This window comes from Eleutherodactylus coqui, chromosome 5 (genome assembly GCF_035609145.1).
Source record: "Eleutherodactylus coqui strain aEleCoq1 chromosome 5, aEleCoq1.hap1, whole genome shotgun sequence".
Classification (NCBI taxonomy): Eukaryota; Metazoa; Chordata; class Amphibia; order Anura; family Eleutherodactylidae; genus Eleutherodactylus; species Eleutherodactylus coqui.
In genome coordinates this window covers 36,592,483-36,610,616 of record NC_089841.1, presented here as the reverse complement: position 1 = coordinate 36,610,616, position 18,134 = coordinate 36,592,483, and the positions used below count along the sequence as shown (strand labels likewise).

Sequence of the window (18,134 nt, the reverse complement as noted above, 5' to 3'; positions counted from 1 at the left end):
TAGGCTTGATCCTCCAAACTTGATAAGCCAACCTAACTAGGATAGTTTAACTGTCTGTCTAAGGTGACTGTCCATAGAGTTTTAGCTGACCGAAACAGTAAGTAGATCAACTAGATCAAGAAAGATGCTAATTCCTATATCCCAGATATAGCTAATCAGCTCAATCATTACCTTGGAACACTCGGGGAGCAGAGGAAATTCCAAGGGTAGATAGACAAACTAAAAATGAATGATTCCTAAACCTATTTTAACCGCAAATATGAGATATCTTTGGTATGTCGGGTGGATGAGAACATGATAGTATGCGTCTTTAAGGTCAGCATGCACATGGTGCTGCCATGATTAATCAGAGAAATTGTGGACCTAATTGTCTCCATTTTAAACTTAAATTCAGAAATGTACTGATTAAGAGAATTTATATTAACTATAGTTCAAAATGATAAGTTTACTAACCAAAACAAATAGTAATAAACAGAAAACTGTTCCTCTAAAGCAGTGGTGGCGAACCTATGGCACGCGAGCCAGAGGTGGCACGCAGAGCCTTCCCTGCTGGCACGCGCCACCGTCAGCTGCTCACCACGTTAGTGCATACCGGCAGGGGCCGCGGCTCCCCTGCCGGTATTCACTCAGCACTGCTGCTAACGGCGCTGATCCCCGTACATGCTGTGATGTCAGTGTGCAGCTGGGATCCTCCTCCCCTGACATCTCCCCTTAGGTTCCGCGAGAGTAGGGGGAGGAGGCGTCCGGCAACACTCTGACAGTGTGCCCCCGGCATCAGTGCCGGGCAGAGGATCAGCGGAGCTTCCACGAGGAGGAACGGGTAAGTATGTGGGTCCCAGGGGGCCGCTGTGGGATGTCACTATTATACTGGGGGCAACTGTGGGATGTCACTATTATACTGGGGGCCACTGTGGGATGTCACTATGATACTAGGGCCACTATTATCGCTGGGGGGGTCACTGTTATCGTTGGGGTATGTTTGCATGTGGTGGAAATGGGCAGGGCTGTTTCAAAATAGACAGGGTGCAGAATTTGACTGGTTTTTGGATGCAGAAATGCTGCAGAATTCTCCACAGAAAGTTCCATTGAGGACATTCTGCAGTATTCCCGCATCCAAGAAGCAGTCACAATCTGCACCCTGTCTATTTTAAAGCGGCCCTGTGCTTTTTAGAACAACGGAGGTAAAATCCTACGTCGTGATAAGCCCCGCCCCCTGACGTGTTGGCACTTTGCCATAAATAAGTGGGTTTTGGGTTGCAGTTTGGGCACTCGGGCTCTAAAAGGTTCACCATCACTGCTCTAAAGGAACTGCGATAACAGCTCTTAAATGTATTAAGTCCTGAACTCCATGCCCCAATCTCTCCCCCTCTAAACCTTTTAGGGTGAGGGCCCGAGAATTCTATTCTGTATCCCAGATAAATTATCTGCAGTACCCTGGGATTTGGCTGTCTTGGGCTAAAGAGGGGCTCTTACCCTTGCCTCCTGTCGCATAGGCCCATGTACCAGTTTTGCCCTTGCCTTTCTGATCCCTAGGCTAGTACGCCTGCTTGGAAAAGGAAGGATTCCTTTGGGTTGGGAACCTTTTTCCTTATCTCTCACTTTTTCAAGAATCTTCTCAAGTTCTGGCTCGAATAAATACTCCCCCTATGATTGGAATGGAGCATAGCTTATGTTGTGAGACTGTATCTTCTGCCCAGGCCTTATGCCATAGGGCACACCTTGCAGAGTTTCCAAACTCTGCATTTTTGGGTGTTGGACGTTTACCACCACTCTCAGCAATTCCCTGATGCTATGGGGGAGAGAGAATTTTATCATTTTTTTAAAGGCAGACAAAGGTTGCCCTTGCTCAGCCTTGAACCTATGACTCTAGCATCAGTCAGCAGCTCTACTAACCTGAGCTATTTTTTTTGTTTGTTTTACAGTCAGGGGGGTTGTTAATTTAGAAAGCTCTCCCTCAGATAACTCCCTCTCTGATAATTTGGATATAGAGGACATATAACCCTAAGAATGATGGGAAGCTTGGAGTGGGCCTGTCATTCCCACTTACTTAATTGCACAGTTCGTCTAGAGTCACAGTTAAGGCTAGGTGAGCCTGCTGGGCTCATTTGTTGGCCTAGAGGGGCCCGGCTGGGGTTGAGAGACTGGTCCTGCTTTTAATGCCTGAACCTCTTCTCTAACCATCTGGCATAGATTATCCATTAAGGATTTTTGCACCGCTCTGATTATATTAGCCTTTTTGCATCAGGCCTTGGCTTTGGTGTTTTATCCTGCATTAACAAGAGGAGCCATTATACCAAATATAGACAGCCAATTGGACTACTCCTGGTTTGTAGATTTCCCCTGCCATCGTCCATGCTGTCCATAGCGTAAGGAGGTGTCTCTGAGCTGTAATCCCGCAGGACAAGCTCTCTGGGGTAGTGGAGCTACCGTTTTTTTTTTATTTGGTGGGGCTGACGCCGCTGGAGCGTGCATTTGACATCTCGTGAGATGTGGCGCCATGCAATCATCCAGCACCACTGAGCTAGCTGCCATATCACCGGCTAAAGATGAGGCTCATACGCAGGGATGCTGAAGCATATGAAGATGGGCGAGAGATCTGAAAATCGTCACCGCTTGTAGAGTGGGCAGAGGACTGTGCTCTTTATCGCTTAGGTAAGTGATCTTTCCATGCTCCCTTCCAGTAATCCATGGAGGAGATCTCCTCTGTATCCGTTGGGACAGAAAGAACACTGGAGAATGGTGGTGGGAGGTGGCCTTTTGAACTCTCCTCTTCCTGTTCCAGCGTGGTCAGAGGGCAACCTACATGTGTGCTGTCAGGATTGATGGAATGGTAAGGATTGATGGAATGGTAAAGAGAGAATACAAAATGGGCACACTTATGTTCCCTCTTATCTCCAGTAATTGTATATTTTTGCATGTAATTTTGTAGTGCTGTTTAGATCTTTTTTACGCTAATCTTTTTTCTTTTTTTTAGGATGGAGAAGGACAAGAACAAAATGGTGGAAAGTGTATTAAATCTCACCCTTGAGATTTTCTTCCAGCTAACTGGAGAGGTGAGAATTTCTATTGAGGTCACATTACATCATTCTTATCTATGGTAAAACCAGATGATATCACTGGAGAGGGGAGAGATTCTAATGATGTCACATTACATCCTTATTATCTATGGGAATAACAGATGATGTCACTAGAGAGGGTGGAGATTCTGATGATGTCACATTACATCATTCTTATCTATGGTAATACCAGATGATATCACTGGAGAGGGGAGAGATTCTAATGATGTCACATTACATCCTTATTATCTATGGGAATAACAAATGATGTCACTAGAGAGGGTGGAGATTCTGATGTCACATTATATCATTTTCATCTATGGTAATAACAGATGACGTCACTGGAGAGGGGATGAACTCTGGAAATGTCTATAATGATATTTATTATTGTCTACGCATATACAGGATTACACAGTAGAGAAGAAGACCTCTAGTGATGGCTGTCGGGCCCCTGTGTGTGATGGATGGGGAAGACACCTGAGCCCAATCTCGGGGCCCCCACCTCACCCCCTGATACATGAGGACATCAATGTACAGAAGATTCTAGAACTCACCAACAAGATGATTGAGCTGCTGACTGGAGAGGTGACGTTGCAGGGAATGCTGGGATATTATACAGTAACAGCACTGGAGGCTTCTGGGTAATGACTGTATATTGTGTTGTCAGGTTCCTATAAGGTGTCAGGATGTCGCTGTCTATTTCTCCATGGAGGAGTGGGAGTATTTAGAAGGACACAAGGATCTGTACAAGGAGGCCATGATGGAGACCCACCAGCAGCTCCCATCACCAGGTAATAGACAGGACTAAATAATGACCCCTTTAAACCCTTCAAGACTGAGCTTATTTTGGCATTTAGGACTACAGAACATATTTTAGTTGATAAAATTAACTTTTATCAACTTTTAGGGGAATGGAAAAAACAGGACTTCCTCATTTTTTGTGATTTAAATCTACCCCATTCACCATGCAGGATAAGTAACATTCTATCTGTCATACAATTACAATGAAAGCAAATATATAGAGATTTTTATCAAATTTTCCCCTAGTTGTAAAATAGAATATTTAATGAGCTGTAACTATGATGTTGATGTACCCAATCAGGTGTTAGTTTTTGTGGAATAAGTCATATTTTTCATTAGCACCATTTTGGGGTAGATATAATTTATTTACTAAATACATTTTTAAGTGAAAGTGGAAAAATAATTTGTTACTTTGTGGTTTCAATAACATGTAAGCCCTACTACCTGGGTCTGTACCATTACAAAAAACGTATGGGAGAAGAGTCGTGTGCGGAGGACGAAAACAAATTTACTAAACACCATAGTATCTGGGCAACTTGCATTCAGTTCTGCTCTTCTCCTACAGCAGGGTCCTGGCTTCATAATGGTGTTTAATAGAGATGAGCGAGTATACTCGCTAAGGCACATTACTTGAGCGAGTAGTGCCTTAGCCGAGTATCTCCCGGCTCGTCTCTAAAGATTCGGGGGCCGGCGCGGGTGACAGGTGAGTTGCGGGGGAGAGAGAGATCTCCCCTCCGTTGCTCCCTGCTCTCCCGCCGCTCCCCGCCCCCCGCCGGCCCCCAAATCTATAGAGACGAGCGGGGAGATACTCGGCTAAGGCACTACTCGCTCAAGTAATGTGCCTTAGCGAGTATACTCGCTCATCTTTAGTGTTTAAACATCATAATTGGAGGTCTGAGTTTCAAAGCATCATTTAAGAAACTTTTAAATTTGTTGTTTTGGAGATGGGTTCACACTGGGTAACCCCCCCCCCCCACACACACACACACACCACCTCTCCATCCCGCCTCCCTCCCCCAGGATATAATTATCCTCTTTCTAGCGGTCACTTTCACATGCTTTTTTTGTTGTTATCACCTCAGGCGTTTATTTTCCTTTTTCGATTACTCCCTCCCTTCTACCGTAGGTAGGGGCTTGTGTTATTTGGTCCCCGTCTCTCTCACATGGGGAGATTACGCCATCTTGTATTTATGCTATTGACTAGATAAAACCTATATTTCTCGCTTGTTCTATCTCACTTTATTTGGATTTGTATTGCACTATGTTGGTGAGTGTATTAGTGAACCAGTGATTTTGGCATTTGTTATAATAACAATAAAATATTTTTGAACCAGAAAAATCTTATGGGAGTTGAAAGATGAAGACAAAATGTTTTTTTTAAGTATTTGTTTATACCAAATAATGTCAGTTTTTCTGCAACGGGAGCAACAGAAAAACAACTCCCCTCCCTAAAAAAAAACGGTGCAATTGCATTCCCATTTCGCCTAACTTAAAAAATTCAAAAAGTTTTATGGTACTTTATATGATAAGTAGAGATGAGCGAGCGTACTCGGAAAAGCACTACTCGCTCGAGTAATTTGCTTTATCCGAGTATCGCTGTGCTCGTCCCTGAAGATTCGGGTGCCGCTGCAGCTGACAGGTGAGTCGCAGCGGGGAGCAGGGGAGAGCGGGCGGGAGAGAGGGAGAGAAAGAGCTTACCTCCGTTCCTCCCCGCTCTCCCCTGCAGCTCCCCGCTCCGTGCCGGCACCCGAATCTTCAGGGACGAGCACAGCGATACTCGGATAAAGCAAATTACTCGAGCGAGTAGTGCTTTTCCGAGTACGCTCGCTCATCTCTAATGATAAGTTAAGTGGTACCATAAAAAATAGGACTTGTCCGGCAAAAAAACAAGCCGCCATGTACCTATGTCACTGGAAAAATAAAAAATTTAAGGTACGGATGAAAAAAAAAACTTAAAGTATTGCGGCTTTAAGGGGTTAAACAATTTTGCACAATCAAAATATTGTTTTATGGGAAAAAAAATCATTCTAGCTGTTCATACGGTGAACATTTTTTTAAAATATACTTTACTAAAGAAGCACTTTTTAAATTGGTGCTACCATTTTGGACCAACATAATATATACTGGCGGAGTCTCTTAGGGCTTTTACCCGCTTGCGTTTTTTTAACGCTGCGATATCACTGTGTTTTTTTTCCTGCAAATGTCAATGGGGCTTTCTAATGTTAAAATCGCAGAAGCACAAAGCGATTTTTGTGTGATGCAATTTTAACATTCGAAAGCCCCATTGACATGTGCAGAAAAAGAAAAGTAGCGATATCGCAGCGTTAAAAAAACGCTAGTGGGTAAAAGCCCTTACCTGGTATTTTAATGAAGTATCTACTCTAATCCTGACTGACTGTAGATCATGTGATCCCCTTACTTTGACAGCCCAAATCCCACAGTATATGCACCGTGGACAGGAATTCCGTCCCATTATGCAAGTCTATAAGAGTTTATACACGCATTTAAAATATGGACACAAAAAACTGTTGCAATATGGATTGATGTTTTTTTCATAATCTGTTGCCAGTACTGATGGGAATGAAGTACTGGTCCAATTTTGAGACTCTCAAGTCTCTGTGAGCTAACAAATCCAGAAAAACAGACTCCAAAACTGGGAGACATAGAGCCAGATAATACAATACAGAATGTGGAGACATAGACCCAGATAACAGAATCCAGAAGGTGGAGACATAGACCCAGATAACAGAATACAGATTGTGGAGACATAGACCCAGATAACAGATTACAGAAGGTGGAGACATAGACCCAGATAACAGAATACAGAATGTGGAGACATAGACCCAGATAACAGAATACAGAATGTGGAGACATAGACCCAGATAACAGATTACAGAAGGTGGAGACATAGACCCAGATAGCAGAATACAGAATCTGGAGACATAGACTCAGATGACAGAATACAGAATGTGGAGACATAGACCCAGATAACAGAATACAGAATGTGGAGACATAGACCCAGATAATGGAATATAGAATGTGGAGACATAGACCCAGATAACAGAATACAGAATGTGGAGACATAGACCCAGATAACAGAATACAGAACGTGGAGACATAGACCCAGATAACGGAATACAGACTGTGGGGACATAGACCCAGATAACGGAATACAGAATGTGGGGACATAGACTCAGATAACAGAATACAGAATGTGGGGACATAGACCCAGATAACAGAATACAGAATGTGGAGACATAGACCCAGATAACAGAATACAGAATGTGGAGACATAGACCCAGATAACAGAATACAGAATGTGGAGACATAGACCCAGATAACAGATTACAGAAGGTGGAGACATAGACCCAGATACCAGAATCCAGACAGTGAAGACATAGACCCAGATAACAGAATTTAGAAGGTGGAGACATAGACCCAGATAACAGAAAAAAGGTGGAGACATAGAACCATAATACAGAACATGGAGATTGAGACCTCTTACATAAGGCAGCCACGGAGACTGTTCTTGGAAACTCCTTTTATAATCCATATTACAAAAAGTTGTAGAAAGGTCAGCAGATAAAGATCCCATTGGGGGACATTGCTGGTAAGTAATTTCACCTCCCCTTATGGATCGGATCCGTCACGGGAGATGAAATTCTAACCTTTTTTTGCTTTAACATGAGTGCTATTATCCATTGGATAGCGGCGATCACGTCACCAGGGAACACATACCGCGGCACCCCATGAAATCTCCATGCTCTTGGCTACGTTTGGTAGCCAGGAGCAGGGAAATTTTAAATTACCTGGGAAATCTGCGGCTTTTGCACACGTCTGCCATGTTGGCGACAGGCACGTGCGCAGAAACCGGGGTAAGGTTTGTGGATAAATACGGGGGCCTTAGGTATGTAATTTCATCCTCCCTCATGGATATCATCCGTGAGGTGAGATGAAACTTTAACTTTTTTAACTTTTTTTTTTCATTTTTTTTACACTTAAATTTTTTTTTTTCTTTTAAATTTTACATGATTACTGTTCTCTATTGGTCCCTGGGGACCTCTCTGTGCTCCAGGCTGCACATGCTGGTCTGGAGCAGAGGGATTTTAAATTTCCCAGGGCACGAGCCTTTCTGTTCACTCGCCTGACGTTCCCCTCAGGTGCGCATGCGCAGAAGGCGACTTATGGTCCTGAAAGGACCAAATCACAACGGGTCATCACGTAGGACAGAAGTGAGTATTTTCACTTCCCCTCATGGATACGATCCATGAGGGAGGTGACACTTTAACTTTATTTTTACTTTTTACAACATTTCCGAGAAGTAGCCAGGAAGCAGAAGATTTCAAATGTCCCACGCCAATCTGGTTGTCTGCACATGTCATTTTCACGACAAAGGGTCTGTTCTGGACCAGATCATCGCCGGACATCGCGGAGGATGGGGGTGAGTAGTTTCAACCCCCTCCTGGATGCGATCCATGAGGGGAGCTGAAACTCCATTTGATAGAGCTTCCTGCTACCCCCCATGACTGGTCCATGTTGTTGGCTACCTCCGGGAGCCGACAGCATGAAGCTGTCACATCCACAGCCCATGGGGCTTTAATCCTCAGGGGATGCATGTGTTTACGTACCTGATAATTAAAGCCAGGATATAAAAAGGCAATGGAGCCATCACTAAGGGGTTAAAGCACAAAATAGGCTGGTAAAGTAGTAGTAAAGTAGGGAAACGTTATATACTGGTGGTCACTTTCTGGAAACAGACTCCTAACAGAAGGAAATCTTACTGTCCTATTCCCAATACTAGTCTAGGACTATACGACCCTATGGCATTGCATTGTCCAGCTGAAAGTGTCTTGCCAAAGGGTAAATACCTTCCTAGAAGAGATCAACTTGCTCAGTCATAATACTTGTTGTTAGCTGTTTAGTTATTCACGACCCTCGGCGACCCTAAAGGCGAGTTCCCTCCATGTTTTTCGGTTTTGCACTGCTTCTTTCAGTTGTGTGATATCCATGCCAGTATCAGCTCTGACAGTATCAGCCATCGTGTCTTTTGGCGGCCGGGTCTCCTTTTGCCACTGATCTGTCCAAGCATTATAGATTTTTCTAGCGATTCTGCTCGCATTATATGGCCAAAATACGTGAGCCTGAGCCGAGCCATGTTCCCCTCCAGTGATATATCGGGTCTTTCAATACAATTCTGGACTTCTCTGTTTGTTACTCTTGCTGTCCAGGGCATAGACAGCAGCTTTCACCAGTGTAGTGGCCCAAATCACCTATTTCTGGCCCCTCCATGCACTGTGCAAAGTGTCTGGTCTGCTGTTATGTGTATTGCACAGCTGCCGCATGCAAGAGGTTACTGTCTGACAGTGGCTGGGAAAGTATCAATATCTGTCTAGCCACGTGAGGTCTGTACCCTATAAATGTGAGTGATTGTGGTGTGGTAGAGGAGTTCCTGATCTTCAATGGTTGAGAGCGGAGTGAGAGTGCCAGCCACATGGGGGTACCTTCAACCCTCATGTGGTGAAGTGATGAGGAGCAAAGGTATCCTGAAGCCTTCCATGACAGGAACCACCTCTGATGAGAGAATGAAGTGAGGAGTCCACCATGCAGAGCTGTCTACAAGAGTACAGAGTGAGTGTCAGCGGAGTGTTCCTTTCCCCCGTCCTCCTCTGGAGTGTTCCCTGTCCAGGAGAGGAGCACTGCAGATAACAGACTGTAGGCCCAATATCATCCTGAGTTATCCTCCCCGACTTAGCACTAGCAACTTGTCTTCCCTGGCGCTGACCATGTTAACTGGCTTGTCCCCTCGCGATGTCTTTGAAGCGAGTAACGCATGCGCAGTGGATACTACTGGACGCTGGGACCTCACGGGGACATGGGGTTTGCTACCGGGATGTTCGAATTGCACTTTCAACTGACATAAGTGCAGCTGTATGTCATTTATTGTTGGTGTTGTTGTGGGTGGGTTTCTCTTCACACTTCTGATTGGGGCCTTTGTTGATTTTAATATACTATATAATGCCACTAGTATGTAGGGATTTCAGGCTTGAGAAAGACCTGCGGGTCAAAATGTTGCTGGTCTCTTTTATTGTAACTATACCTTTGATGCTGCCACCTGAAAAAGGCCTAGCGGTGCCTTGGCCGAGGTTCTGTGCGTCTCTCCAGGGAGGAGTCTGGTAGAGCCACCGTGACAAGTGCCAACTCTAGCCCGTCAACTCCTCGGTGTGGGCCTTGTGTCTTGGTCGCCGTTGGGATTCCACACCAGCACCACAGGTCAAATGCATAAGTCCTCCTACTATCAACTTTTTTCGCAATACAGCTTTCATATCCATACATGGCTATGGAAATAACGATGGTCTGCACTATCCTGCATTTAGTTGTGATGCTGATATCCCTACTTCTCCAGATTTTGTTCCTGTTTAGCATCGCACTTTGCCCCAATGCCCCAATCTTTAATACCACAATACCTAGATAGACTCTAATGTTTAAATGTCCATGCGCAGACAATAAGAGGACCAAAGGTGCATCAAGGAAACATGTCCCACACCATTACGCCACCTTCACCAGACTGAACCGTTGACACCTGACCAAGAGGGATCGTCTATTCATAATGCTTGAGCCAAATTCGGACCCTCCCATCTGCATGGTGCAAATTAAATCTTGTTTCCTCTGACAAGGCAATGTTTTCTACTGCTTAACGATCCAAGTTTTGTGCTCTTTTGCCCCCTGGAGTCTCACCTTTCTGTTTTTCTAAAGGCTGATTTACACTCAACGATTATCGCTCAAAATTCGTTCGCTTTTGAGTGATAGCTGTTGCGTGTAAATGTGTGCCCACCGTGCACTTACTGTGGACTCTTTGTACATCGGGGACTTGAGCTCAGCATAAAATCTGTCATCCCTGATAAGAGGGACAGCATGCTGTGTTCTCCATGGGCAGTGCTGATTGCATTGTATGCAGCCAGCAACCCATGGCAAAACAAGTGATGTATTTAGAGTGCAGACCACCCGCTGTTCTCTAAATACATGCAATTGAAGCTAGTTAGCTACTAATGCAATTATGAGCGATCATCTTTGCGTGTAAATGGACTGTTATACTGTTAGTTCATCTATGTTACAGAACGTCGGGTTGTGCATTTGGACACTTTCGTTGGAGCTCCAGCATTGTATTCGGCTGCAACTTGTTTACATCCCTGCAATTGGTCAGAAAGATTTATGACATCCTCCTTTAATTGCTCTCTTTAACGAGTTTTTTATATGCAAAGGATACCCTTGTGCTGGATATTTTTCCTTAATTACACCATTATTGATATAACTCTTGATGTCATTGGACGAGACAACCCCAGCAGGTTAACAGTTATTAAAATACTGGCACCAGCTAGTCTAGATGAATATTTTGGCCCTTATTTATCTAAATGGGCGTACGTTGTGCTAATTCTTTTTACATTTCAACAGTTTTAATTTGCACCAAATTACAAAAGTAGCGTACAGACTTGTAAATGTTTAACAATTTATGCTGCACCAGAAATAGGAAAGATTCTGCAAAAGTGCGCCAGTTTTCACATAGCAGTAATGTGCGCGCTAACCATGGATTCTGAAATATATTTTGCACCACAAATCTGATTCCTATATTAATATAAAACATTAGACAACTGTCTAATTACTGATTTTAACACACAAAATGGAGGCAAAAGCATGAAAAAAGCCCCTGCCCATGTAGGTTATTTTGCGCCAATTTCCACAAGACACAGAGATATGCATTCAGAGATTATGTTTCACTCCAAAAATGTTGTTCTGCATCATCTACGAATATAAAAAAAGAAAAAATAAATTCTCAGCGCCTCAAAGAATATAAGGAAATAACAAATATAAAAATTGGTGAGTCACAACTCACCTGGTGCACAGTGCGCTCCTAATTAAAGGAGCCACCGGCACCCGATATCCACGTACGCCTTCAGAAAGATCCTGGTCTTCAATCCTGTGACTGCAGGAGAGCGTCCCGGGGTGTAAAGCCTTCAGGCTTCCAATATCCAAAGCGGTGAAAAGAAAAAAGACCCCCGCGCTCCGAGATCAGGAACTCCGTGGCATAAATTAAATGACTTTTATTGCGACGCGTTTCAACGGTACAAAGCCGTCTTTCTCAAGCATTACATACATAATAAAATACACACCTTTATATACATAAATTAATCAAACCTTACTCACTACACCCGGCTCGGACGGACGCCGCGTCCCGGCGCCATCTTGAAACCACGTGGAGTGATCCAGTATACAATCCACGTGATGATGAACACGTCATCTATTTCATTTAAAAAACAAAACCTTTTCACCACTATTATAATCTCTGTTGAAACCAAATCACATGGTCAAAAATTGATATTACTCCGTAAAGTTATATATCAAACCACATATCATAATTATCAATAGATCAATATCTCTATTGTATTTCAAAATTTCTTATCATAATATACTGTCATGATATAGTTGTAAACAATTGTAGACTCAAACCCTAAAACTATTATATATGAATACATAAAAAAAAAAAAAAAAAAAAAAAAAAAAAAAAACAGTAATAAATAATGTATTTTCAAATAGACCCTCTATATGGAAAATAAATAAATAGATCTAATTATATAAATATAGGTAGCATAATATATCTAAGCAATCATATTTTAGTTATATCCTATAAAAATTATTGAATATGTTATCATTATATAAAATGCTTTATAAAATTAATACAATAAATATAAATATAATAGATATATATCATTATATAAAATGCTCTATAAAATTGATGTAATAAAAATATAATAGATATATTGACTCCCAACTATTCTATCGACGATAAATCCAATAAAAACAATAAAAAAAAAAAAAAAAAAAAAAAAAAAAAAAAAATATTAAAAACAATAATAATGTATATTATAAATAATTATATTTTTTTTTTTATTTTTTTTTTTTTTTTTTTTTTTTTTTTTTTTTTTTATTGTTTTTATTGGATTTATCGTCGATAGAATAGTTGGGAGTCAATATATCTATTATATTTTTATTACATCAATTTTATAGAGCATTTTATATAATGATATATATCTATTATATTTATATTTATATTTATTGTATTAATTTTATAAAGCATTTTATATAATGATAACATATTCAATAATTTTTATAGGATATAACTAAAATATGATTGCTTAGATATATTATGCTACCTATATTTATATAATTAGATCTATTTATTTATTTTCCATATAGAGGGTCTATTTGAAAATACATTATTTATTACTGTTTTTTTTTTTTTTTTTTTTTTTTTTTTTATGTATTCATATATAATAGTTTTAGGGTTTGAGTCTACAATTGTTTACAACTATATCATGACAGTATATTATGATAAGAAATTTTGAAATACAATAGAGATATTGATCTATTGATAATTATGATATGTGGTTTGATATATAACTTTACGGAGTAATATCAATTTTTGACCATGTGATTTGGTTTCAACAGAGATTATAATAGTGGTGAAAAGGTTTTGTTTTTTAAATGAAATAGATGACGTGTTCATCATCACGTGGATTGTATACTGGATCACTCCACGTGGTTTCAAGATGGCGCCGGGACGCGGCGTCCGTCCGAGCCGGGTGTAGTGAGTAAGGTTTGATTAATTTATGTATATAAAGGTGTGTATTTTATTATGTATGTAATGCTTGAGAAAGACGGCTGTGTACCGTTGAAACGCGTCGCAATAAAAGTCATTTAATTTATGCCACGGAGTTCCTGATCTCGGAGCGCGGGGGTCTTTTTTTTTTTTTTTTTTTTTTCTTTTCACCGATCTACGAATATAAAATAATTAGTCAGCAGTCAAAATAATGATGTATTAGTGTTCGCTTTTACCAACACCTGATTGTAGTAACTAGAGATGAGCGAGCATACTCGTCCGAGCTTGATGCTCGTTCGAGTATTAGGGTGCTCGAGATGCTCGTTACTCGAGACGAGCACCACGCGGTACTCGTCTCGATTAAACGAGCACTGACCATTGAATTTAATGGAGCCGGCAATACAGCCGGCTCCATTGAAAGCAATGGGCTGCCGGCGATCGCGGGATGAATTGTCAGGAAGGGCCTAAATATATAAGCCCTTCCCTGCAAGTCATCCAGAAATGTGTAAAAATAAAAAATATATATATACTCACCTTGTCCCGGCAGACGGAGTTCAGCGCGGCTGGCCTGCAGTGGGTGTGAAGGGGGTGTGAGTCAGACATGCCCCTGATTGGCTCAGCGCTGAGCCAATCAGAGGCAAATCTCACTCACACCCATTCATGAATTCATGAATGGGTGAGTGAGTGCTGCCTCTGATTGGCTCAGCGCAGCTCTCAGATGAATGACAGCAGTTCAGCACCACAGTGCAGGGGACAGCAGGAGAAGATGCGGCTGTGCCCCAGCAGCTGAAGGGAGGTGAGCATCTATTTTTTTTGTTTTTTAAATCACTTTTAATTCATTTCCAGGGAATGGCTTATATGTAAAGTCCTTCCCTGAAAAAGAATTCAGATGTGCCAGCGGACCATTGTCTTCAATGGAGTCGCCGACAGCAGAAGCGGCTCCATTGAAGAGAATGCCTGCATTTTTATTCTTTTTTACACTAAAATCTTTCTTTTTCAGGTAAGGGCTTATATTTTTAAGCCCTTCCCGAAAATTCATCCCGCGCTCGCCGGCAGCCCATTGCTTTCAATGGAGCTGGCTGTATTGCCGGCTCCATTGAATTCAATGGGCTAACATCGTTCTTCTCTGCCACAGCTGTTACAGCTGTGGCAGAGGAGAACGATCGTTATGCTGACAGTGCGGGGGGGGGGGGGTCTCACTCTTGCCACTATTGTGGCTCAATAGTGAGACATCGGAGCCCGAAATGCAGCCCTGCATGTTGCTCCTCGCCTGCCCTATCCATTTCTGTGTTTTTTACATGACTTTGGTGATTTGCTAAGATTTTCACAAATGAAGTTAGCGGAGCACCAGTCATATACAAAAATGCTTGAGTCGCCCATTGACTTCAATGGGGTTCGTTACTCGAAACGAACTCTCGAGCATCACTGAAAGTTCGACTCGAGTAACGAGCACCCGAGCATTTTGGTGCTCGCTCATCTCTAGTAGTAACGCTTCATAAATGTGGCAGAAAGATAAGAAAAAGCTTTCAGGAAAAAAAATTTGCATGCTTGTCAGATCTTTTTCTTCTTTTTGGTGCAAGCTATTTGTATATTTGTCTAAAACTCAGTGCACCTTAATTCTGGCGCAGCTTTAGACGGTAATGTCAGAAAAACATTCATAAGTCGGGCCACTGTGTCAAAGTTGCTCAGATCACTCAAAATTCCCATTCTAATATAGATTCACATGAAAACGGATTCATAGAAAATTTGCTCACTTGCCTTTATTCTGCACTTCGGGGTTCTAAGTCTAATTGCCATACAGGGAAGTTCTAGTTGCGAATAGACAGGTGTCTAATAAAGTGGTCATTCAGTATATATTTTGCTGTATTCAGTGGACCTCTTCATCTACAGTACAGCATTAATTTGCTACATACTTTGCACTTTGCATGAAAATGTTTCAAATCCAATTTTTTTAAGGTTCTATTACTCAAAAATATTAAAATTAGTTATTCTTGGCAGATGACAGCATCGGCAACGCAGAGGGACATCTAATATATGCAGATTGTAAAGCAGAGGATTGTGGTATCACACAAGATCCGTATGAAGAACCTGCCATTATCCCAGATATCCTCTCAGCCCTTCACAGCAAAGATCCATCATCTGATCGTCTTAAACAGCTCCCATCATCTGATTCATCACAGACTGATAAGCAGAATGAAAGGAAATCCCAAGGAGCTCACATAGGAGAGAAAACATATTCATGTTCAGAATGTGGGAAATGTTTTACTCTGAAATCAAGTCTTGTTCAACATCATAGGAGTCACACAGGAGAAAAGATGTATTCATGTTCAGAATGGGGGAAATGTTTTACCAATAAATTACATGTTGTTACACATCAGAGAACTCATTCAGGGGAGAAGCCATTTTCTTGTTCAGAATGTGGCAAATTTTTTAAAAAGAAATCGATTCTCGTTACACATCAGAGAATTCACACAGGAGTGAAGCCATTTCCATGCTCAGAATGTGGGAAATGTTTTAACGAGAAATCACAGCTTGTTAAACATCAGAGAATTCACACTGGAGAGAAGCCATTTTCATGTTCAGAATGTGGCAAATGTTTTAACCAGAAATCGATTCTTGTTACACATCAGAGGATTCACACAGGGGAGAAGCCGTATTCATGTTCAGAATGTGGGAAGTGTTTTAAGCAGAAAGCAACTCTTATTGCACATCAAAAAATTCACATTCGTTTTAAATCACCTCTTCTTGCATATGAAAAAACTCTTATATAGAAGAATTTATTTTCATGTTCAGAGCCTGGGAAATGTTGTTCTCAGAAATCAAATCCTCTTAAACATCAAAGAATTCACACAGGGGTGAATACATTTGCATATATTGTATGTGGAAATAGTTTTAACCATAAGTCACCTTTAATTGCCCAGGAAAAAAAAATGCCACAGAAATTAACTAATTTCTTCTTATTCAAATTCATATTCCTGACAAAATATACCATAGTTACAGTCAAAGTAAAGTGCGATGTCATAGAAGAGAAAGTGAAAACAATTTAGAGCACTAAGTGACGAATAAAAAATGTACTTAATTACAATAAGTTTTTTTTTTTTTTAAATCTAAAATCAAATCGAATCCAGATGATACATTTATATATCAGTCATACAGAGACTGTTTCACATTGACACATATAACTGTCTCAAAACTTGTTACTAATTGTTAATAAACATTTACGTGTGTGAAAGTGCCAAGATGACCTTTGTTACACTAGTTATTCAGGGGTTAATACATTCCGAAGCTCATAATTTGACGTATGCTGTACTGGACTTTCCTTGGTCATGGTATACATTGGCACCAATGACAAAGTTAGAGGTAGGTGGAGGGTCCTTAAAAATGGTTTCAGGGAACTGTGATGTAAACTTAGGGCGAGGACCTCCAAAGTAATATCATATGAAGTACTACCTGTGCCACACTAGAAAAGCAGCAGGATACTAGGGAGATAAACAAGGGGCCTGAGAATTGGTGTAGGAGGGTGGGATTTGAGCTTCTGGAGAACTGGGCTGACTTTGCTGTTGGTTACAGGTTCTATCGTAGGGACGGGCTGCATCTCAATGGAAAGGGTGCAGGTGTACAGGGGGAGAAGATGGCTAGAAGATTGGAGGACTGCTTAAACTTGGGACTAGGGGGGAGGGCAATCAGAGAAATATAAGGTTGGGGGGGACAGTGTAAACAGTGGCCTGGGACTAAGTAATGGAAATGGGAATGGAGCTGTGGGAGGGGTTAGTATTAGAACTGGCAGAATAGTTAACTGGCATGTAATACAAAAAATAATGAAAATCTTCTAAACTGTATGATGAATAAGGCTGGAAGTCTGACCAATAAAGAAGACAAACTGGAAGTAAAAATGTTTGAGTAAAACTGCAACATGATTGATTGTAGTTGTTTGATTACGTTGGGGGACTGGAGGTCCATGGTCCCAGGAGTGGCTTGGCATTTATCTACTGACCTCTGCACTTTATGTGCATTTGTGTGGAGTGCTGCGGGATTCAGTGATGTGGAACTACATAGTGGGAAAAACAGAGACCTGGTTGGATGAAAGTTGTGACTGGGCAGTGAACTTAAAGGATTACAGTTTCTTTAGACAGAATCATAAAGGTAAACCCCTCCCCCTTCGTTTTTATGTAAAATCCTGTTTAAAGCCCACATTACAGGGAGATGAACATGTGGAGTCTCTATGGTTGAAAAGACATAGAGCAAATAACAACAATAGAATCCTTATAGACCCCCAAATATAACAGAAGTTACTGAAAATCTATTATGGAAGCAAATGGATGAAGCAGCAAATCACAATGAGGTCATTATTATAGGGGACCTCATAGATACCATGTAAGTAACGACTTTATGTCAAATTTTAACGTTTTGTATGTTTCAGAACGGAAATCTGCCAATTTTTTATGACTTTGACATGCTGAGTTGGAAAATTACAATGAAAACCTTGGATTAGCTCAGGTTTATGAAATATATTAACTATTCTTAAAGTAAAACTACAGTCGTACATATGATGTAATACAGGCTACTTGCAGCTCAGGAACTGTCAAGATGTTCCTCCAATTATGAAAAACACAATGTACCTGTTA

At 41.3% G+C, this 18,134-nt stretch overlaps 2 protein-coding genes across 2 annotated transcripts in view; one reads left to right on the top strand and one right to left on the bottom strand.

Moving 5' to 3' along the window:
* Positions 1-18,134, bottom strand: part of LOC136628738 (zinc finger protein 268-like) — a 451,149-nt gene that overhangs the window by 291,541 nt on the left and 141,474 nt on the right. The window lies entirely within an intron of this gene.
* LOC136629189 (oocyte zinc finger protein XlCOF8.4-like) lies at positions 1,153-16,748 on the top strand. Its single transcript, XM_066605356.1, has 5 exons — positions 1,153-2,830; positions 2,975-3,053; positions 3,462-3,641; positions 3,724-3,847; positions 15,508-16,748. The coding sequence occupies exons 1-5, from the start codon at positions 2,688-2,690 to the stop codon at positions 16,278-16,280; spliced, it is 1,299 nt and encodes a 432-aa protein (XP_066461453.1). The 5' UTR covers positions 1,153-2,687; the 3' UTR covers positions 16,281-16,748.

Coding starts and splice junctions, on each gene's coding strand:
- LOC136629189 (XM_066605356.1), top strand. CDS start 2,688: ATGGAGGAGATCTCCTCTGTATCCGTTGGGACAGAAAGAACACTGGAG. Junction 2,831..2,974: donor CTGTCAGGATTGATGGAATG/GTAAGGATTGAT, acceptor TCTTTTTTTTAG/GATGGAGAAGGACAAGAACA. Junction 3,642..3,723: donor TTGAGCTGCTGACTGGAGAG/GTGACGTTGCAG, acceptor TTGTGTTGTCAG/GTTCCTATAAGGTGTCAGGA.